Source organism: Elephas maximus, chromosome 1 (genome assembly GCF_024166365.1).
Source record: "Elephas maximus indicus isolate mEleMax1 chromosome 1, mEleMax1 primary haplotype, whole genome shotgun sequence".
Lineage (NCBI taxonomy): Eukaryota > Metazoa > Chordata > Mammalia > Proboscidea > Elephantidae > Elephas > Elephas maximus.
Window position 1 is genome coordinate 185756977 of NC_064819.1, and position 23882 is coordinate 185780858.

General features: G+C 36.7%; 1 protein-coding gene across 1 annotated transcript in view; it reads right to left on the reverse strand.

Moving 5' to 3' along the window:
• Positions 1-23882, reverse strand: part of CEP85L (centrosomal protein 85 like) — a 139006-nt gene that overhangs the window by 88135 nt on the left and 26989 nt on the right. Inside the window, exon 3 of the mRNA XM_049899818.1 lies at positions 1884-2674. Coding sequence (XP_049755775.1) covers positions 1884-2674 — 791 coding nt within the window. The remainder of the gene's footprint in view (positions 1-1883; positions 2675-23882) is intronic.

A 23882-nucleotide genomic window follows, 5' to 3' on the forward strand; every position in this document is an offset into this window, starting at 1 on the left:
CAAACACTAATTTTATTTATTAAAACAAGTAGACAAAAATTAATTATAAGCTTTTCAGCTACCTATTCAGTGTGTCATAAAGTCATATTCTATTGACAGTGTCATAGTGTCCACATATTTTAAGGTAAGTTGGAAGATTATCTCAAACAACGACAACAAAAAAATTAAAGACAAACGGTGCAAAAATAAGCAAAGAAAACTGTTTCTTATCAGAGAAGGTAAAAGAATACATAAAATACTCCCAAAGTTAGAAAAAAAAGAACTTTTTCATTCTAATTTCACGTTAGATAAAAACCCAGTTTACTTTAAGTCATTTTATTAAACTTCTAATTTACATTTTTGATTTACCTAAGAGGAATTTTCCAGTAAAACACGCTAAAATTATTAGGTGCCAAGCCCCTACATGATTTAAAGGCACAAAGTTCTATCTTCCTCTTTTCAATGACTGTAACTCAGATCTTTAAAACATCCTAGGGATAAGAAGAGAGGATAAACAAGCAAACAGAATGAGAGAAGGAGTGTTCAAATTAGCACTTATTCCTTTAAATTTGCCCACTTTTCTGGGTTATCTTTCTCTCTACCACACCTACTTCAGGTTACAGTACAATAATGGGACATAATGATAGCTTCAAGTCTGTGCAAAGACGCCAGCTGGAGACAAAAACTGCCAGATCCCTGTTCTTCTATAATCACAAGCATTTGAGAACTAAAATGTGATAGCATTTGAAAATTGCTTCCTATCTTTCAGTCAGTCACCTGAACTGGTAACTCACAAATAAGTCTGATTAAATTGCTCATTTCTGATTCACAAGTAATGATGCTTCTGTTTCTATGTGGTTTAAAGAGGCATACAAAGATGTCAAGAACTCTGTCCAAAATAAGAGTAAAGGTGCCACAGGCGATGTGTGAAGGGCTCTCCTACAAGCGTAGCACGTGAGGTTGTATGCGTATTTTGGGGCTGTACTCAGCTTCATTAGGCTTCCACAGAAGTGATCTCCTTATCCTTTCATAGACTCTATTCCTTTTAAATATGCTTTACTATTTTTTACATTTACGAATATTGATTTTAGATTTTCACTCTAAGGAAATTTTGCAATTTTTGATGGAATTAATTTGTTTCAAAAAATTCTATTAGTAAAAAAAAAACTGATATTCATTAAAAATTCTATAGATGCTTAGTTTCTCAGTTAAAATAAGCTGCAGGAAACTAGCTTGAAAAAGAAACATTTCCAGATCAAGAAATTTACACTTTTACATGTTAGTTCCCAGACCCATTAGAAGCTACAGACTTTATCATAAAATGTTTTCCTTAAATGATTAACCAAAAAACCTTGACCCAATTTAATCCTTTTAAATAAGCACATCTGTTTCATTCTGATACATAGCAACCATTACCAAAACTTCACAGATGACTTTAGTCCTACCTTCTCATTTTATAGATGAATAAACGGAGACCAGAGAAATTCAGCAGTAAGTACAGGGTATGATCCACTGGACATGACAGAACCAGAAATAACATCTAGGACCTTATAATCCAAGGTTAATATTACTTCTACTATAGCATGATAATTTCTTTGTTTCTGTTCTGTTCCCAATTTCTTTAGACTGAATGGTTTTATTTTTATGTCCATTTAACTAATGAGAAAAAAAAGGACCGAATTAGGTGCAAGATTTTAAGTTTTTTATGTTAGTCTCAAATGTTTTGTAAATTTTATTTTTTAACTCAATACTTTTCAAATCTATAACATCTATGTTTATTAACTTGGAGGGGAAAGAAAAAAGCAAAGGGAAAGCAAAAACAAAACATTATGATATGCTTACTGCAAGTTGTTGTACTCATAACATCCAGTAGAGGGAAGCAGACACTAGATTTTGAGCCTTACCTGCATTGGCGTCTCACTTCCTTGTCTAAACTCTTCAATCTGCTGTTGTTGCCAAGGAGCTAAACTGTAAGAATCCTCTGTAGCTCTACATTCCAAAGGATTTGTCCGCAACTGCTCTGTAAGCCACATTTGAGTCCTCACAGAAGGCTGAATGGGAACCCCACCTACTTCCTGTTGACCAAGTATTAAGTATTTCGGGGGTTCAAAAGCCTCTGAGCTTGTCATAATGGGCTTGCTTTCAGGTAAGGCACTATATGTCATGTCTAAGGCCTGTCTCCTAAGTGTGGAGGGAAAGGCTCTAACGTCCTCTTTGCTACAGCTCTCGAATTTATATTTACAGTCCAGAGTTGATGACCGTTTTTTATTTATTTCCTTGTCCTCTAGTTTAAGCATCTCCATACTATCATGTAAGCAGTTAGGCCCAACTGTCGTCCTTAGTTGTGATGTTAAAGCTTTGCTCCTCCCTGTCTTTTCCAAACCATTCCGGGACTCTTCGGTGTGTACAATGCCACCCTGGCTGCAGTTATCGGGGGCAGTGAGCTTGGATAAAGATGACCATTTCCGGAGGGGCTGGAAGTCCTTCATGTCTAGTGAAGAGTCCTGCTCCCCTCTGCTGCGATTTCCCATTGTTTGCATGAGGCTTGTGCTCCACTTTGAGCCATCTGAAGTCAATGACTCCCTGTGTCGGGAAACTGAAGAGCTGGAGTTAGACGGCATCACGTGGGCAGTAGGGAGGGTAACCAACGATCGACTAGGCTTAAACGATAAGGTGCCACTTGAGGTTGAATGATCTGGAAAGAGGAATGATTGCCAGGTTAGTTATGTATAATTAAAAAGAAAATGGGTCAAATGCAAAATGCCAAATAAAAATCTGAATATGGTTTCCCAGCACAAATTTTTCAGAGACACTTTCGCAAAATGAAAGATTTAAAATATTATTGTTATTCCTTTAAATTTATCTAAAACATTTCAAACATTATTTTCCAAATATGGATACACAAAAAAGCACATGCCCATTATTACCTATTTACAGGTGGAAAATGCCTAGAAAAGGGGTTTATATTTATCATACCACTTAACAGAAAAAGGTATCTCCCTCTCAAGAAGTCTTACAGATAATCCAGCTCTGAAGGCTCAGACACAACTGCATCAGAAAACGGTATTTTTCAATGTCTTTCCTGAACTGTGGAAATCTATGCCAAATCTGAGTGTTTTCCTCACCTTACTAAACGCATATTCATATCAGAACTATGGATAAAGGAGTTCCTGCAGTAATGGAGGATAATGAGGGAGGGTTTTGGCAATATATTTACAAAAACAGAGTGGTGCCTACCTTCCCAGCCTCGGTTAATGACACCATCAGTGACATAATTACCAAGCTAGAACTCTTGGAGTCTATTTTGATTCCTATTTTTCTCTGTATACTCATTAAATCACCAAGTTGTAAATTTTATTTTCAAAATGACTGCACAGCCTCTATTACCTTAGGTCAGGTAATCATGTTATTGCACAAACAGCAATAGTTTTAGTAGGTTCTATGGAAGCTCAAAGATAAATAAGGGTCTCTACACTCGACGTTGCAGCCCTGGTAGCCCAGTGATTTAAGAGCTCAGGTCGGCAGTTCAAATTCACCTGCTGCTCCTCGGAAACCCTATGGGCAGTTCTACTCTGTCCTACAGAGTTGCTATGAGTTAAGATCAACTCGACCGCAACAGATGTGTTCTTTTTTTTTAATTCTCAATGAACACCAACGAGTAGCAAATTATCATCAAATGTTCCACATTAAAACCACAGATTATAATTTCATCAGAGGGATATCTAGAAAGGGGATAGCAATTTAAAGTTGCGGGAAGGGGGAATAGAAGGTGAATGATGAAAGTTAACTTTTGCATTTTATTCTATATCCCTTTCATATTGTTTGACTCTTATACAAGAATATATTTAAACATTACTTGTTTTTAGCACCGTTTTAAATAAAAAAAAAAAGTAATGGAAAAAGAAATGTTCATACAGCCATAAAAAAAATTCAGAAGAGAGTCAAGCAGAAGAATTTTTAAAAAAAGAATTTCGGTTGGTGATTACATAGGATTTATTTACCTGGAGACAAAAAGGGAAAACCATTACAGATGGAGGAATACGGGCTAAAGTATTACAGTGCACATTTATCACATACACAGCTGCCTATTGGTTTCTGCAGAACCTTTTTGTGTTCAGGAGAATTCCCGCATTGTGAGTCCAACCTTCCAAAATAAATTTCAGATCTTAAATTCCCAGTACGCTCTGCAACTACGATGCAGAAGCTTATGCACAAGATTTAGTTTGAAAGTGAGACACATGAGAAAACAGGCTCTGTGTGCAGCTACCTTTTTTGGCTGATCGGGCCACAGCAGACGTATCTGCTCCCTATGATGACGACAGCAATGGCAGCAGTGGGGCAGCTGGGGTTTCCTTCACTGCTTGGTGGGTAAGAGAAAGACAGTCCTCTGATGTGGTTTAAGGAATGCTACCTGGAAGTTTAACCTTAAGTTTGGTTCTCTAGCCCTCCCAAAAATTCTATACGCTATCAAACATTCTCAAATTTCTCATCAGCATAATCAGCCAGTCAGCTTCTTCTGCTGCTTAAGGGCAAGTATGAAGCCAGGAGAATGTGACTGCAGAAGAAGAGAAAGAGATCATTCCATTTATCTGCAACACTGAGTAACTGTCAAGAAGAGTTGCTCAAGGCAATTCTTGAAAGGTAAAGATGAAGCAGAGTTGTACAAATCTTCAACTGCCTTATTAGGGAAAGAGTCTTGCCTTCATTTAGCAAGAAATGTGCTATCACTGCAAAGTATCCACTCAAAGGAATGAGTGGCATGATCAAAACTTGCTCAAAATGATTATTCTGGTAGCAGTGCTGAGGATGGATTAATGCAGAATGACTGGCAAGAAGACTGATTTAAGAGACTATGATGATAATCAGTGCAACAAGATAAAAGAGAAGGAATATGCCACTGAGGGTCAGTTCTAAATAGAAACAGGACAATGCTCTCAAAAGTCTATGGATAATACCTATAGAAATACTTGTATTAAATGCTAGCTTTTAGAATATCTATGCTTATTTTAATTTTTTTTCATATTAAATTTGAATATTTGTGTTTTTACACTTCAAAGTTGAAGGAAAAAATGTAGTGGAGAGATTCAGAGTAATAGTTTTGAAACCAGCCTTTCCAGATGCAAATCCTGGCTCTACCACTTTGTAGTTACGTGTGTTCAAACCAGCTATATAATCTTGTTGCATGGAATTACCACATCCATAAAGTAGAGATGACAACAGTGAGAATTAAATGAAATAATACACATAAAGGACTCAGAAGAATTTCCAACACAAATCAAAATGCCAATTATTATACCATTAAAAAATTAAAAGTTATCTTCAATGTAACAGTCAAAAAGCTAAATATCCACACATACAAAGAGCTCTGACAAGTCAAAACAATTTAATTTTAAAATAAAGGAACTCAACAACCAAACCACTAAACAAGAGAGGCTACCTTTTAAAAAAAAAAAAAAAATGCTAAACCTCACTAATAGTAAAAGTGCAAAAAATTATTTCATTATGTATATTATATCATATTCACAAAATATTTAAAGACTGCTGATATCCTACAATAATGGAAATGTAGACTGCTATAACCTTTGGAAGAAAACGGGCAATCTGTTTGTATCTATTTTTAAATATGTATACACGTACCTGAATATATGTATACATGCGCATATGTAAATGTAGATACAAACATTCATGAGCAGAGGAAGGCTCTGGAAGAACACATTCAAAACCTTTAATAAACAAAGGGAACCCTTGCATAGTGAAAAGAAAGGAAAAGGAGAAAGACGCTTTCACATTTTACTTTATGCAACATCTTTTTTCCTTTCAAAAGGCATAACTTTAAAACTTCTGCAAAAGGCTGTTCGTTGTTTTGTGACCTCAGAGTCTGAAATACCTCAAACAAAAAGCACTGTGACTAACGTATGAATAATATATCAGGTGACTGTCTCATTTGCCATGTCACAGCTGAAACCCCTGAGACATTATTGCCAGTCTTGGCTGCTGCTTCTATCCGATAATGTGCTACTTTCATGCCTACCTTTGCTAGCTCAATAGTTTCCGACTGTATAGAAATATAACAACTGGTGATAAAAAAAACAATTCCACATCCGTCTGGTGTTGACTTCTACAACTCTGAAAGCAACTGACACACGCTTTAGTAGAATATTACAACACACAGAAAATTTACTCCTAAAAGTCACTTGTTTGCAGTTCTCAACCTTTAGCATGCAAAAAAAAGTAACCTGGGCTCTGGAGTTCTATTCCAAAAGGTTCTGATTCAGCAAGAGTAAAGAGGATCCCAGGTAATGTTACTTTTAAATAAGTGATTCTGCTCTTCCATTCACTATAACATCATTCCTTCTGGGTCTGATCCCAATTCCGAAGCCTTCAAGCTTAAATATCCCAAATTCAACTATCACCAGAGTTCTAGTGGAGAGTTGGATTTACTGTGATAGTCAGAATCTATCACCACCAAAATGAAGGATCAAAATTTATTCTTTTGACACATATGCACATGTATAACATGGAGTACTGAACAAGGAATTAAATATTTGACAGCATTAGTGTCTGAAAAAAAAAAAAGTCCTTGTTTTTTGGCCAGAGATGAGTTTGGAAAATGTTAATTTTAACAAATAATGCTTTAAAACTGTTATTTTACCCTAACTAAACATAAACACATAAAACACAGTTAATTAGAGGTAGATGCAATGCAACTCCTAATGTGCTTTTTAAAGCTACATCCAAGTTACAACAGTGAAATCTGAAACCAGCAGAGGGCAGGGCTTTTAAAAACCAGAAGACAGGGTTTATAGCACTCACAGAGGACTTAGAAGAGCTAATGGTTTCAGATGGATTTCAGCTTAGGGCAGAATACAAGAAAAGGACACCACACCACTGTAACCTGATAATGCAAGTGACTTATATTAAAAAAAGCTAATTGTGTATTTGAACAAAATCCCAACCTTCTGCTTCTCTGTCTTACGATTTTTACTTAACAGTATATGGATAAAATGAGTCTACATTCTGTTCTACATACGAACAGTCTCTCTCTCTGCTATATCCTCCTCCTTCCAGTAATAAAAAAGAAATTAAATTCAAAAAAGACCATGCCCGCCAGAGCTATAAGAATAAATCAAGTCTTAACAGTTAAAAAAAAAAAAGTAATCAGGAAAGTATATTACCATGTATCAAATGCTCCCATGAACCAACTAAGCCTAACAGGTATCAACAACACACTGACATTCTTCTCCAGTACAAATGGGTCATCATCCAGGATAGGTTGCAAGTTAGGTCACAAAACAAGTGTCCACAAATTTAAAACGATTAAAATCATACAAAGTATCTTCTCCGACCACACGGATTGAAACTAGAAACCAAAAACAAGGAAAACTGGATATTACACAAACATGTGGATATTAAAATACACCATTAAACAGCCAAAGAGTCAAGAAGATACCACAAGACAAATAAGAAAACACTTAGACACGAATGAAAATGAAAGCACAGCATGCCAAAACTTATGGGGTGCTGCCAACGACAGTGCTCAGAGAAAAATTTATAGCTGTAAACACGTACATTAAAAAAGATCATAAATCAATAACTAAACTTTACTCCTTGAAGAACTAGAAAAAGTGCGACTGAGCCCAAAGTTAGAAGAAGGAAGGAAATAACAAAGATCACAGTGCAGATAAACAAAAAAGAGAACAGAAAAACAAAAGAAAATCAATGAAGCCAAAAGTCAGTTCTTTAAAAAGACCAATAAGATCAACACACCTCTGGCTAGACCGACAAGGAAAAAGAGAAAACATGCATGTAACTAAAATCAGAAAAGAAAGTATGGACATTATAATTGAGCCTACAGAAATAAAAAGGATTACAAAAGAATACTATGAACAAGGCATTCAACTGTGTGGATCATAAATTATAGATGACATTGCAGAGAACGGGAATTCCAGAACACTTAGTTGTGCTCATGAGGAATCTGTACGTGGATCAACAGGCAGTCATTCGAACAGAACAAGGGGATATTGCATGATTTAACATCAGAAAGGGTGTGCATTAGGGTTGCATCTTTTTACCATACCGATTCAATTTGTATGCCGAGCAAATAATCCGAGAAACTGGACTAGATGAACAGGGAATCAGGATTGGAGGAAGACTCATTAACAACCTGCATTATGCAGATGACACAACCTTGCTTGCTGAGAGTTAAGGGGACTTAAAGCACTTACTGATGATCAAAGACCACAGCCTTCAGTATGGATTGCACCTCAACATAAAGAAAACAAAAATTCTTGCAACTAGACCAATAAGCAACATTATGATAAAAGACGAAAAGACTGAGGCTGTCAAGGATTTTATTTTACTTCAATCTATAATCAACGCTCATGGAAGCAGCAGTCAAGAAATCAAAAGATGCATTGCACTGGGCAAATCAGTGCAAGAGATTGCTTTAAAGTGTTAAAAAGCAAAGATGTGTCTCACATACTTTGGACATGTTATCAGAAGGGATCATCCCTGGAGAAAGACATCATGCTTGGAAAAGTAGAGGGTCAATGAAAAAGCGGAAGACCCTCAACGAGATGGATTGACACAGTATCTGCAACAATGGGCTCAAGCATAGCAACAATTGTGAGAATGGCACAGGACCGGACAGTGTTTCATTCTGTTGTGCACAGGGTCACTATGAGACAGTAGTGACTCGACAGCACCTAACAACAGGAACATTTTGTCATTATGGTATCTGCATAAAGTTAGAAAGACTACTAGAAAGAATCATACAAAAATAACTGCCAAGAACATTAGGACTGTGCCTCAGGTATCAGTATCATGAAAAAGTATGATTTTCTGAACTGTTTGTTTTTGGTCTTTATATCTTAAGGATAGTGAGAAACCTCTATTTGTCCAGCTACAGTTAAATGTATGGCTTTTCTTTTACCAATTGTTGTTGCTGTGTGCCGCTGTGTCGATTCGGACTCATAGCAGCCCTGTGCAAGAGAGTAGAACTGCCCCGTAGGGTTTCCCAGGCTGTAATCTTTATGGGGGCAGATCACCAGGCCTTTTCTCCCTTGGAGCCACTGGTAGGTTCAAACCTCTGACCTTTTGGTTACCAGCTGAGTACATAACCATTGTACCACCAGACCTCCTGTCCATGATAGCAATAGTACACAATTCTGTGCAAAACTTAATTCTTATTTTGTTACTCTCTATTCATTATCCCCAGTCACCTGCTTTCTCAACTATGTTTTTTAATTTGTATTTGTGAAGCCACTTCAAATCCAATTAAGACAGAAAATGGACAAAAAGTTCTAATATTACTTCTGTACAAAATAATTACTTTTTTAAAAAATTACTTGTTTAAAAGAATTCTACCTTTCCCAAATTAGAGAGCTCTCAAGCCTTTTTTGTACACTGTCTCTTAGCAACCATTCACAACAAACTAAAACTTTTTATATGCTTGTATAAAGCAAGATGAAAAAGCTGGTAAAAAAAAAAAAAAAAAAAGCATTTCTGATCTCCAGCCAGACTATCACAAGTTTAATTAAAGGACAACTGCCTGAAGAAGTCAACAAAAAAGGCAAAAATCATTTTAAAAGCTGGTCAATAGGCAAAAAAATCCTTTTTTTATTTATATAAAAATTTAATCAACTATGTCATTTTCTATGAGTTGGAACCAACTTGATGGCAACAGGTTATACCATTTTCTGGATATCTCCCACCAATTTCAATACAAGATTAAGTCTCATCAGGCAGTTTACTTACAATGAGGCATATCTTACTTTTCTCCTACAAATATGTTTACAAATCAAATTGGATATTACTTGATCTCTAAAATTATGGGGTGTGATATTTGAAAATGCAAAGTGTCTTAGAAACGAAACTATTACTTGATGGCAGAATAGGCAAAACTATTATCTGGTCCTCGATTCATGTATGTGTTTGGGGAGATGTGAAGTCATTAATCTCTTCCCTAAACCCACACCTTCTTGACTGAAGAGTCTTTCCAGGTCTAAGGTCCACGTGTTTGCTCATCTCTAAAATCAACTCAATTTAACTCAACTCAGGTTCTTTAGCAGGGCAAGAAGTGAAATGATAGAAAGCAAAAATACGTAATAAAATGTAAACAATGAAGGTGAAAAGGAGGTTCATAAACATACAAAAATATACCTCCAACAACATCTAGCTCAACTGACATAGTTTATAAAGAAAATGTTCTACATTGTACTTTGGTGAATAATGTCTAAGGTCTTAAAAGTCTGTGAGCAGCTATCTAAGATACTCCACTGGTCTCACCCCACCTGGAGCAAGGGAGAATGAAGAAAACCAAAGATCCAAGGGACAAATTAGTCCATAGGACTAATGGACCACAAGTACCACAGCTTCTGCCAGACTGGGTCTAGCACAACCGGATGGTGCCCGGCTACCACTACCTACTGCTCTGACAGGGATCATAATAGAGGGCCCCAGACAGAGCTGGAGAAAAATAAATGTAGAACGACAACAAAAGACCAGACTTACTGGTCTGCCAGAGACTGGAGAAACCCCGAGAGTATGGCCCTCGGACACATTTACAGCTCAGTACTGAAGTCACTCCTGAGGTTTACCCTTCAGCCAAAAATTAGACAGGCCCATAAAACAAAACAAGATTAAATGGGCACACCAGCCCAGGGGCAAGGATGAAAAGTGGGGGGGGGGGGGGGCGGGGAGTGGAGAAAAGCTGGTAATGGGAAACTTAAAGTTGAGAAGGAGAGAGTGTTGACATGTCATGGGGTTGGCAACCAACGGCACAAAACAATATGTGTATAAATTGTTTAATGAGAAACGAGTTTTTTCTGTAAATCTTCATCTGAAGTATAATAAAATATATACATATATACCTCCAACAAACAATCCTCATTTTTGTAAACCTGCTAGAGCTATAATGACATTGTATATCATGTTTAAGAAATTAAAATTCAAAATTTCATTATAAGCAAAAATGTAGATTAACAAGAAAATTAAGTAGAGGTGGGGGGCAAAGGAAGAGGGATATTTGCTTTGCAAGAGAATTCAAATAATTGTTTTGAGTATCTGCCTTAAAATTGTTTGATTTCACAAGTAAACTGTGTTCTGGGCATAACCTTTGACCTACTCCCACATGCAAATGAAGAACTAAAGTCCATAAAGGTTAAATTACTTGACCCAAATACAGAGCTCAAAATTGAATCCTAGTCTCCTGTTTCTCAGTCCAGTGTTAACTTGTACTATCTACACTGTCTCTCTCAAGGCTTCTTTTACTCTGGGTTCTTGTTTCCAAGAACAGGTATCTAACAAAGTGGATGGTTAAGAGCAGGGCTTTGAAGTTAGACACACTTGGAGAAGCCCAGCCCTACCACTTGGCTCTGGGCACATTTGTTGTTGTTAGGTGCCACTGAGTCAGTTCTGACTCATAGCAACCCTGGGTACAAGAGAATGGAACACTGCCTGGTCCTGTACCATCGTCACAATTGTTGCTATGCTTGGACCCACTGTTGTAGCCACTGTCCCATCTCATTGAGGGTCTTCCTCTTTTCTGCTGATCCTCTACTTTACCAGGAATGATGTCCTTCTCCAGGGACTGATCCCTCCTGATAACATGTCCAAAGTATGTGAGATGCAGTCTCTCCATCCTTGCTTCCAAGGAGCATTCTGGTTGTCCTTCTTCCAGGACAGATTGTTCTTTTGGCAGGCCATGGTATATTCAACATTCTTCTCCAACACCACAATTCAAAGGCATCAATTCTTTTTCAGTCTTCCTTATTCTTTGTCCAGGTTTCACATGCATATGAGGCGACTGAAAACACCATGGCTTGGGTCAGGTGCACCTTAATCCTCAAGATGACATCCTTCTTTTCAACACTTTTGCAGCCAATCTGCCCAATGCAACGAGTCTTTTGATTTCTTGACTGCTGCTTCCATGGTTGTATGGTTCCATGGTTCCATCATTGTACATCCAAGTAAAATAAAATCTTTGACAACCTCAATCTCCTCTCTGTTTATCATGATGTTGCTTATTGGGCCAGTTGTGAGGACTTTTTTTAAAAGCTGTTTTTTAAAAAAAGAATATATTGTTTTCATCTCTTAAATATCTTTAGGATCATCTACTTTTCTCCTTCCCCAGTCTCTTTTTATGAAGAGAAAGTGATCTCCTGGCATCTAGTTTTGCTCTCTTCTAATCCATCCTCAGCACTTCAGCCAGTATGTTCTTTCACCTCCTAGCCTTTGGCCATGCTGTTCTCTCTGCCTAGACTACACTGCTCCCTAATCCCTTTGGCCGTGCTAGCGCTTGCTCACCTTTTTGGGCCTCAGCTTAAATATCCTTCTACCAGGGATCCTTCCCCCAATCCACTGGTCTAAAGTTTGTCCCTCTGCAGTCTATCCCTATGGCTCTGTGTACTATCCCTTTCATAATGTTCATCATATTATTTCCTGTCTATCCTCTCCACTAGACTTTATACGTACAATGAAAAATCTGTTTAATTCTGAACCCCTAGCACAGTCCCTAACACAAAGTGGGCACACAATAACTATTGGCTGAATCAATAAACAAATGATAGCAGCATGACCTTGAGCAAATACTACCTTACAAGGTCTTAGTTTCTTCATTTACAAGATAAAAATAATGCACCAAATGTTAAGTTTCTTCCATTCTGATATATCTTCATAGGATGACCTCAAAATTTATATTATTCAACAGCCCTATTATTTCTTATTAAAACAGATAATGTGGATATGATTTAATTGAGGTCCATTTTTATCAGTCCCTCCTATTTTAAATAAATGAGGTTAATTAGATAAGAAAATGATCTCCAATATAAACTAGCTGTTGGGAATTATCAAAGGAAAAAATTAACTGTATCTGTACCATTTTTTAGTTTTATATACATATATGGAAACCCTGGTGGCATAGTGGTTAAGAGCTACAGTTGCTAACCAAAAAGGTCGGCAACTCAAATCTACCAAGCGCTCCTCGGAAACCCTATGGGGCAATTCTACTCTGTCCTATAGGGTCACTATGAGTCAGAATCAACTCGATGACAATGGGTTTGGTTCGGGTTTTCTGTGTGTGTGTATACATACATATATATATATGGTTGAAAATTAACCCAAAACAGAACGACTAAAAGCTACTTTTTAAGAACTAAGATTAAAAAAATGAAAGATAAAAGAACTGCAAGTGAGCCTGCCCATCAGGAGCCATGTGATAAGGGAGAGAAAGACTGTCCTGTGGAAGGGTATAGGGCCAGGCCTAAGCAAAACTTAAGTTCTTTTTTGCCTCAGGGTCCCACATACTGGCTTACTTTTGCTACTCCTTTAATCTTTGAACTCTGGCACCACGTCTAGGTTATGCCCTACACAACATGTGCTCTAATACTTCAAAACCAAGTCTCTCTCCAACTAATTTCTGTGCAGCTATTTACATGGCCTCCAGGTCTCCAGAGAAGAAAACTTAGGATGAACCCAGTGATCTGCTGGTGCAGTTTGTGTTACAATCTGGTAGTCTTGCAGACTCATCTCTCCTCATGTCACAGATCTATTTCCTACCAACTTGGAATTTGACACGCAGGAACAAATTACCACAGCTAAAAAGTGGTGCTGCTAATGTTAAATTAGTATCTCAAGTTTTTGTTAAATATAAAAATCTGACACCCTCATTTAACATTATTTGAAATCTTAAAATATCATGGCTAAAACAAATCACTCTATGGTAATTCTAAATATTTTTTGATACTAGAGTCTCTTCCCTGCTAAGCTTCTGATATAATCCTCTCCTTCATTTTGAGCTCCTTGCAATTCTGCTGTTTTGGTACACGGTTATGAAGTCAATAAATATTTATTAAGTGAATAAATGAATGAACCTCCAAAGGCTCCAGGTATGTACGCTGAGGTGTTTTTAATACTAGCAATAGAATTCTAGCAGTTGAGACAGTAAGGAAAGGAGAGGCAACTCCATTTATGTACTACAGGTAGCCCTCAACTTAAGATGGGGTTCGGTTCTGACAACTCTGTCTTAAGTCAGTTCTGACCCAAGTTGAATACTTCTTTGTTTTTTAGTTTTCATTATTATTGCCTTTTATCATCAGTATCTTTACAAATCCAATCTTTGTCTTCAGGAGTTGGGGACATTATATATATAAACTTACAGATATATTTTAATACATATATATTACTAACGATAAGATGTACCGCCCCCCCCAAAAAAGAACAGTCCTAAGTGTGGTTCGTTGTAACTCAAATGCTTTGTAAGTAGGGGGATACCTGTAGTCATTTGTAAAATTGGATATTTATAATTCACAGAACATTTCTATTTTACATTCAGTTAACCCTATATCCACATATGGATTATAGATTTTTAAGAAAATAAAGCACAACATTTAAAGAAAGAATGCAAGTTATTATTTTTCAGATGATTGACGGGATACTTTGAGGATTTTGCAGTGGTCAAAGCACATCATTTAAAGTAACAGTTATAATATATAAACAGTAATAAACAGGAGTAGGGAGAGGGTCTGACTAGACCATACTATCCAGTTTGTTTAAAATTTGATGACTTGCTTCACAAACGTACTGCTTACTTAAAGTAATACCAAAACCAAAACACCAAACCCATGGCCGTTGAGTCAATTCCGACTCATAGCGGCCCTATAGGACAGAGAGGACCCCATAGAGTTTCCAAGGAGTGCCTGGCGGATTCGAACTGCCGACCTTTTGGTTAGCAGCCATAGCACTTAACCACTATGTCACCAGGGTTTCCACTTAAAGTAATACACCACAGAATTCAAATAAAAAATCATTCCACGTACTTTGGTCTAAACCCTATCCCAAAAAAAAAAAAAATTTTTTTTTCTTTTATCCCAAAGCTAGGTGCAAAATCAATAAGCCACATTATCTCCTCAACATTTCCAATCAGTCAAGAATTACCAGACAACTGAGGAAAAGTACGTAATATGGAAGGCAAAGACCAAAGGAAACAGAAAAAGGGCAGCTTCGAGGAAACGTCAAAACAATCTACTGGTATCCTCAGAAGGGAAAGGATATATTGCACCCACAAAACAAGAACAGAATGCTTAAAAAAAGAATATTCAGAGAACAAAAAGTCTTGGAAATTAAAAGCATGATAGTAAAAATGAGAACCTAAATAAAATTAAGTATCCCAGAAACTAGAGCAAAAATACAAAGAAACTGAAAATAGAAGAGTAAAAAAGGAAAAGGTGAAGACTGCCCAGAAGATCTGACAACCAAGTACTATTTTAGAGAGAACAGAAAAAAAAAAGAAGAAGAAGAAGAAATCGCTAACAAAAAATTTTTAAGAAAAACCCCCAGAGCTGGAGGAAGTGAGTTGCTATGCTGAAAGGTCCCACAGAGTACCCAGAGAAATGGATGGAAAAAAGACCCACACCAAGACATATCAACATGTAATTTTAGAAACAATGGATCCTAAAAGCGCTCGGAGGGGGAAAAAGAAGTCACATGCATGCGATCAGGAAGCAGGATGGCTTAAGACTTCTAAACTGTAACCTTAAAAGCAAAAAAATCAAAGGGTCAATGCCTCACAATTTTTGAAGGAAAATAATTCCCAACAAAGAACTCTATACCCAGTTAAACTAGCAAGCATGGGGGTAGAATGGCAACATATTCATTCATGAAAGGTCTAAAACATATAATATTATATTGCTGTTGTTGTTGGGTACCGTTGAGTCAGTTCTGACTCATAGCGACCCTACAAGACAGAGTAGAACTGGCCCATAGGGCTTCCAAGGAGCAGCTGGTGGATTTGCCCTGCTGACCTTTAGGTTAGCAGCTGCGCTCTTAATCACTACGCCACCAGGGCTCCACAATATTATATTATATAAATATATACTCATATATTATAATATTATACATTTTAGACCTTGCTTTTATACATATATACACATAAACATATACATACATACATGTGTGTATTTATATATATACATATAAATGTATCTCCCACACAAAATTTCTCTAAGTTACTGGGAGGATTGGGAGGATTGTGCTCTACCAAAATGAGCGCGTAAACCAACAAAGAGGGAGCCATGAGATATCGAAATTAGAAGATTCACATAGGTTAGAAGTACTAGAGGATGGTGAAGGACAATCCCAGGACGATAGTTCTATGCACACCAGACACAGAGGACACCCATCTGTTTCACGGTTGCTAAATTAGAGCAAAGAAATTCCAGAAAGAGACATTTTGATTACCATCTTCACCAAGACAGCCACCGCATTTGTATTATCTCTTAAACTTTAGGTCAGAATTCCCAGGTGAATATGGCCCAGATTCATATCTGTACTTGGCTTGCTTTGATCATACCAAATTCCTGCTCTCTTGTCTCTCCCCTACTGCCTGCATCATCGAAGGCACTTATTTTATGCTAAAGAGCCAGAGATAGGAAATGCAGAATGTCTAATACTGATGACATATCTCTGCTAAATGCCCTGATATTGTGAGCCTTAGGTTTCCTAGGAAAATTGATTTCTGAATTTCCAAAATGGGCCTCTTATAAATTCTGAGGCAAGCTGAAACTAAACAAGATCTCGGAGCTCCCCTCAGTTTATCTTTCCTGGAAGTTTTCATCTTCTCTCTTTAAACTCCTAGATCTGTATTTGCTACCCAATTTTCAAAAATCAAACTTTTTTTTTTAATGGCTAAGAAATGATTAATACAATAATGGTTGTCTCTGCAGGGGTCAGAGGGAGGCAAAAACAGAAGAGAACACAAGGGTTTTTTAAAAGTTGATATTCTTCTATTTCTTAACCAGGGTGGGTAAGCATATGAGTGATCATTTTATTATTCTTTAAATTAAACATTACTTCTCATATATTCTTTATGAAACATTTCACAGTAAAAATATTTTTAAAGAAATTGTTGCTGTTGTTGTTATGTGCTGTCGAGTCAGTTCCGACTCATGGAGACCCTATGCACAACAGAACGAAACACTGCCCAGTCCTGAGCCATCCTTACGATCGTTGTTATGCTTGAGCTCATTGTTGCAGCCACTGTGTCAATCTACCTCGTTCGGGGTCTTCCCCTTTTCTACTGACCCTGTACTCTGCCAAGCATGATGTCCTTCTCCAGGGACTGATCCCTCCTGACAACATGTCCAAAGTATGGAAGACGCAGTCTCGCCATCCTTGCCTCTAAGGAGTATTCTGGCCGCACTTCTTCCAAGACAGATTTGTTCGTTCTTTTGGCAGTCCATGGTATAGACAATATTCTTCGCCAACACCACAATTCAAAGGTGTCAACTCTTCTTCGGTCTTCCTTATTCACTGTCCAACTTTCACATGCATATGATGTGATTGAGAATACCATGGGTTGGGTCAGGCACACCTTAGTCTTCAAGGTGACATCTTTGCTCTTCAACACTTTAAAGAGGTCCTTTGCAGCAGATTTACCCAATGCAATGCGTCTTTTGATTTCTTGACTACTGCTTCCACAGCTGTTGATTGTGGATCCAAGTAAAATGAAATATATTAAATATATTAAAGAAATATATTACCTAAAAGAAAAAAATTATAAAATATGTATGGGATGATCAAGTTTTATTTTAAAACTTGCATGTATACAAATAAATGCATAGCAAAAGGTCTGAAAAGATATGTGATACTAGTTAACACTTGTAACCTTTGAAAACAAAACAAGGATTGGGGAGGGAAAGGAACTAAAGGAAAATTTCACTTTTTGCTCTACATAATTTTACACAGATTCAGAGTTTTCAAAGACCAGAAATTTAATATTTGAAATACAAATGTGCTTTTTAAAGTAAGTTCATCTTCATGTTGTTTTAAATGTACATTTACTACCTTTTTAAAATCAGGAAAAAAGAAATAGTAATAGTTGACATTAAGGAAAATTTTACTATCATTAAATTCTTTGTTTTTATTTATAAGCGTATGACAGAACTTCTGGTTCAAGATTGCTGGCTAAATGCAGTTATATTCTCTCCCTCCCAATATTATTGAAATGACAGAAAAGTTATAAATAAGGTAAAAATCTATAGCAATGAACAATACAGGATGACTATCACAAAAGATACTAAAACAAATTTCCAGAAGATTGAAAACAAATGAAGAGTGTTAACTAATGAAGCAGGACAGAAGACTCATAGTATAAAACACCAACCTTGGGACTGTAGCAACAGAGAGTTCATTTGTCTGGGGGAACATCAAAGAGGCTTTAAACTCAGAAATACCAGGTACAAAAGCAGGAATGAAATATGTGGCTAAAATTAGGAACCTTAACTGAGAGTCCATTCAACAAAATTAAGCACCTACTACATACCAGTCCCTGCTCTACGATAAAACAATAAACAGGACAAAATAAAGCAAACAAAACAAAACCAAACCCGTTGCTGTCAAGTCATAGTGACTCTAGGGGGTACAAAATTGTGAGGGCGGTGGTTGAAATGTCACTGTTTTAGATAACTCAGCTGGAGAACCTCCCTAGGATGGGCAAATACGAGGAAACACGAGAAAAATGAGGCAGCAAGGAGGGAGAACAAGAAACATTTTCTCAAACAATGATAACAGTGCAGAGAATTGTGCTAAGCAATATAAAACTCACGTTATTAAACCCTAATAATACATAAAATAAGAGTTATTATCTCCAATTTACATATGAAAAAGCAGGCTAAAGAAACGAGAAATTACTTAAGGTCACACAGATTACATACATCTAGACTCTAAAAGCAGCTTAAAGGTCTTATTCATCATATTCACAACAGTAGTCATTTCCTCTTATCCTAGCCTAGACTGTTCATTTATATAATTGCCAGTTTGATTATATTACCTCTAAAATCCCATCTAATTCTAACACCATGACTTACAGTTACCAAAAAAAAAAAAGAATCCTACCTGTCAAAGAGCATTCCAGTTATAACTTAAAAAGATGTTCTACTAGTGTACCTGCAAGCTTGAAAAAGAAAAATGCCTATAAAGGGATGTTTTCTTCAATATTTCAGAGACATCGTCAGCCTCACACATAGAGAATGCTTTTTAAAAACAATTTTAAAAAGTAACAAATTCTCATCTTTAGAGAAAATTAAATTTACTTGCTTTGGTTTTATTTCCTTTCTGAAATCAACTTCTTTTTCAGCGTTATCAACCTTTTTTTAGAGGTCTTTAAAATCAACTGCAATAGATGTATTCACAGAATACTAAAATGCTATTTCACATAATCAAGTAGAAAACTCCATCATATAGCTTTTAATACCTTGTCAACTTTATTCCAAGGGTCCAAATATGAATGATAATATTATACATAAATTTAAGGTAAAAAAAGTTTACAGAAACAGAACCACTATATATTTATTTTCAGACCTTTCCATTTAACATGTCAATAATATTTGTCTTGTAATTAATAGAAAACACATCCCTATTATCTATCCCTTTACTACTTTATCTATATTTCCTTTTCTTGAGTTGTTTTAGATAGTCAGCTGGAATTAGATGTAAAACTCTAATAAAATCAATTTTCTGACAACTGCTAGCAAAGTGATGACAGCTAATAGTCAAACCAGATGAACAGTCATTAAAAAAAACTATGAGGGAAGATAAAAATGATGTACTTTTTCCTATATCTCCCACTAAACAGAACTAAATACCCTGGACATTAAATTAAAAACCAGCATAATAAGATTCTGAAAGTTAGAAGAGAGAAGACCAGCTCTTTGTTTCTTGGGACGTACAATACAAGATGGTGGTAAATTGTCTCAGGTTTGTTTGTTTGTTTGCCTCATACATCCCAGACTTGGAGCTGAAGAAAGCAGTAACCCAAAAACGCCAATAACACAGCCCAAGAAAAGCTCCAACAAAAGCTTGCTCTGTCTAGCCAAAGAACCAGGAAAGGGGAAGCCTAACAAGATAAAATTTTTAGACAATAACTGCTCTTCTCCAGCCAAACACCACAGAAAACACTGTAGCCCCACCTCCATTCATTACCCACACCAGCAAAAGTCAAGTGGGAAGCCGAGATGTTCATCATCTCCAGGATGAAACAAGACACCTCCAGTGGTGGGTGCCAGGGAAGGCCAAGCAAGGGACAGGGCTTTTATTCCCTCTTCAATGGCAATGGGTCTGGTCTGGGTCTAGCAGCAAAGAGGTGCCCCTTCCCCTTTTCAATGAGGTGATGTCAGAGTCAGGCCACCCACAACATGAAGTCAATGGAAACCACATGACAGGCCTGGTCTTCTTACTCCCACCTCAGGCTGAGTGGCCAAGTACAGAATCTGAACTTTTAACTCCATCTGAAAGTAATGAGATGGCACCTTACCGCCTTCGTCTGCCAGAGTGGTGTCAAGGCCAGCAAAAAGAGTAAGTTTAAATAAAATTCAGAGTCTTATAACAATATAAAAATTTCAAGTTTCAATCAAAAATTATTTTTACACCAAGAACTAGTAAGTTCTCAAACTGAACGAAAAAGACAATCAATAGATGCCGATGAGATAAGAGATGTTAGAATTATCTGACAAAAATGTTAAAGAAGTCATAAAAATGGTTGAACAGTTACGAACATGCTTTAAACAAATGACAAAACAGAAAATCTCAGCATAGAAAAAGATAATATAAATAAATAAAAAGTACAACAGGAGAAATAAAAAGCTCAGTGGATAGGCTCAACAACAAAGTGGACAGAAGAAAAATATCAGTGAGCTGGAATACAGAATAATAGAAATTACCTAATCTGAACAACAGGCAGAAAAAAAGGATGAGGGGAAAAAAAAAATGAACAGAGCATCAGAAACCTGAGGGACTATAACAAAAGATCTAACAATCATGTCATCAGAGTCAGAAGGAGAGGAGAAAAGAGGGCAAGGCTGAAAAATCACTCAAGGACTTAAAGAAGATAATGGCGGGAAACTTCCCAAATTTAGCAAGAAACATAAACCTACAGATTCAAGAAGCTTAACAAACCCCAAACAGGATAAATCTAAAGAAGTCCACCCCAAGAAACATGATAATTAAACTCTGAAAACTAATGACAAAGAAAAAAATCTTGAAAGCAGCCAAAGAAAAATGGCACCTTATCTACAGGGAGAAAAACAATTCAAATGGCAGTGTTTTTCTCATCAAAAACCACGAAGGACAGAAGGAAGTGGACAATATTTTTCAAGAGCTGAAAGAAAATAACTATCAAATCAGAACAGTATAACCAGTGAAATTATCCTTCAGGAATGTGTAAAAAATCAAGACATTCTCAGATTAAACAAAGAGAATTTATCACCAGTAGAACTATTATAAAAGAATAGCCAAAGAAGTTCTCTAAACTGAAAAGATAAAAGAAGGAACCTTGGAACATCATGAAGTAGAACAAGGAAGCAAAAATACAGGTAAATACAATAGGCTTTCGTTCTCCTGTTGAGTTTCCTAAATTATAACACTATCTGATGTAGTTCTACATGTACACAGAAGAAATGTCTGAAACAATTTTATTATCAGTGGGGGAGGATAAAAGGCTATAAAGAGGGTAAGGTTTCTGTATTTCACTTGAACTAGTAAAATGATGACAGCAGTAGGCTGTGATAGGTTATATATATAAAATAACTTTTTTTTTAATTTTGGTAAATAGATATGTAACAAAATATTTGACATTTCAACAATCTTCGCTCACATGTACAGTTCAGTGCAGTGACATTAATTATGTCTATCATGTTGTTCAACCATCACCCTCACCTTAACAGAAGCTTAGTGTCTCCTAATTATTAAGGCCTCCTTCCTCCCTCCCTCCCATTTGCCCCGGTAACCACTAAGAAACTTTGTCTCTATATTGTTGCCTATTTTATATATTTCAGAGAGCAACCATTAAAACCGCTTTACAAACTGACATACTCAGAAACACTATATATAAATCCAAATGGAATTCTAAAAAATGTTCAAGTAACTCACAGGAAGGCAAGAAATAACAAAGAAAACACAAAGATTTAAATATTAACATATCCATAACAACATTAAATATATATGGTCTAAGTGCACCAATTAAAAAAACAAAGATTAAAAAAAACGCGACCTAACTTTATGCTTCTATAAGAAACTCACTTCAAATATAACGATGTAAGCATGTTGAAAGTAAAAGAATAGAAAACACATATCATATAAACATTAAACAAAGGAAAGCAGTAGTGACTGTTAATATCAGATAAAGTCAACTTCAGCGCTAAGAAAACTACTAGAGACAGACAAGGATATCTATAACGACAAAAGAGTAAATCCTCCAAGAATACACAGCAATCCTAAGTGTGTATGCACAAAACAGCACTACAAAATATTTGAAGCAAAAACTGATAGAACTGAAAGGAAAAACAAATCCACAATTATACCTGAAGGCTTCAATATTCCTTTCTCAATAAGTGATAGAACATCTAGACAGAAAACCACCAAGGATTTAGAAGAATTCAATAACACCATCAACCAACAGGATCTAATTGACATTTACTGAATAGTCATCCAACAACAGCAGATACACAATCTTTTTGAATGCCCATGGAACATATGCCAAATAGAGCAAATGCTGGGCCATAAAACAAATCTCAACAAATTTAAAAGAACTGACCAAAATGGAATCAAACTAGAAATTAATTGACATAAAGATAACAGGAAAATCTTTAAACAACTGGAAACTAAACAACACATTTCTAAATAATCCATAGGTCAAAGAAGCTATTTCTAGGAATATGAAAATAATGCACAGAACTGAATAAAAATGAAAAGAAAGTCTTAGTTATCTAGTACTGCTATAACAGAAATACCACAAGTGGGTGGCTTTAGCAAACAGAAATTTATTTTCTCACAGTTTAGGAGACTGGAAGTCCGTATTCAGGGTGCCAGTTCTAGGGGAAGCCTTTCTCTGTCAGCTCTGGAGAAAGGTCCTTGTCTCTTTGAGCTTCTGCTCCTGGGCTATCTTCATGTGGCCTGGCATGCGTCTTCCCCACCTCACTTGTTTTAACCTCTTTTATATCTCAAAAGAGATTGACTCAAGGTACACCCTACACTAATCCTTTCTCATCAGCATAACAGAGGCAATCCATTCCCAAGTGTGATTATGACCACAGGCATGGAGGTCAGGACTTTTGGGGGACACAATTCAATCCACAACATATAGCATATCAAATTTGTAGAACACAGCTAAAACGTCTGAGGGAAATTTATAACACTAAATGTATACATTGGAGCCCTGGTGGCACGGTGGTTAAGAGCATGGCTGCTAACCAAAAGGTCAGCAGTTCAAATCCACCAGCCGCTCCTTGGAAATCCTATGGGGCAGTTCTACTCTGTCCTGTAGGGTCACTATGAGTTGGAATCGACTTGATGGAAAACGGTTTGGTTTGTTTAGTTTAGAAAACAGTGTGGCAGTTTCTTTAAAAACTAAACATGCAACTACCCCAGAGAAGAATTATGGCGTTGGCAAAGAATACTGAATATGCCATGGACTACTAGAAAAACGAACAAACCTGTCTCAGAAGAAGTACAGCCAGAATGCTCATTAGAGGCGAGAATGGTGAGACTTTGTCTCACATACTTTGGACGTGTTATCAGGAGGGACCAGTCCCTGGAGAATGACATCATGCTTGCTAGAGTAGAAAGTCAGTGAAAAAGAGCAAGACCCTCAGTGAGATGGACTGACCAGTGGCTGCAGCAATGGGCGCAAGCATAACGAGGATTATGAGACTGGCACAGGACCAGGCAGTGTTTCGTTCTATTGTACACAGGGTCACTATGAGCCAGAACCAATTCAATGCCACCTAACAGCAACAACTCCAGAGAAATGAAGATGTATGTTCACATCAAAACCTGTACAGGAATGTTTACATTCCCATTATTTTTATTCATAATAGCCAAAAACTGTATACAACTCAGCTGTCTTTCAACAG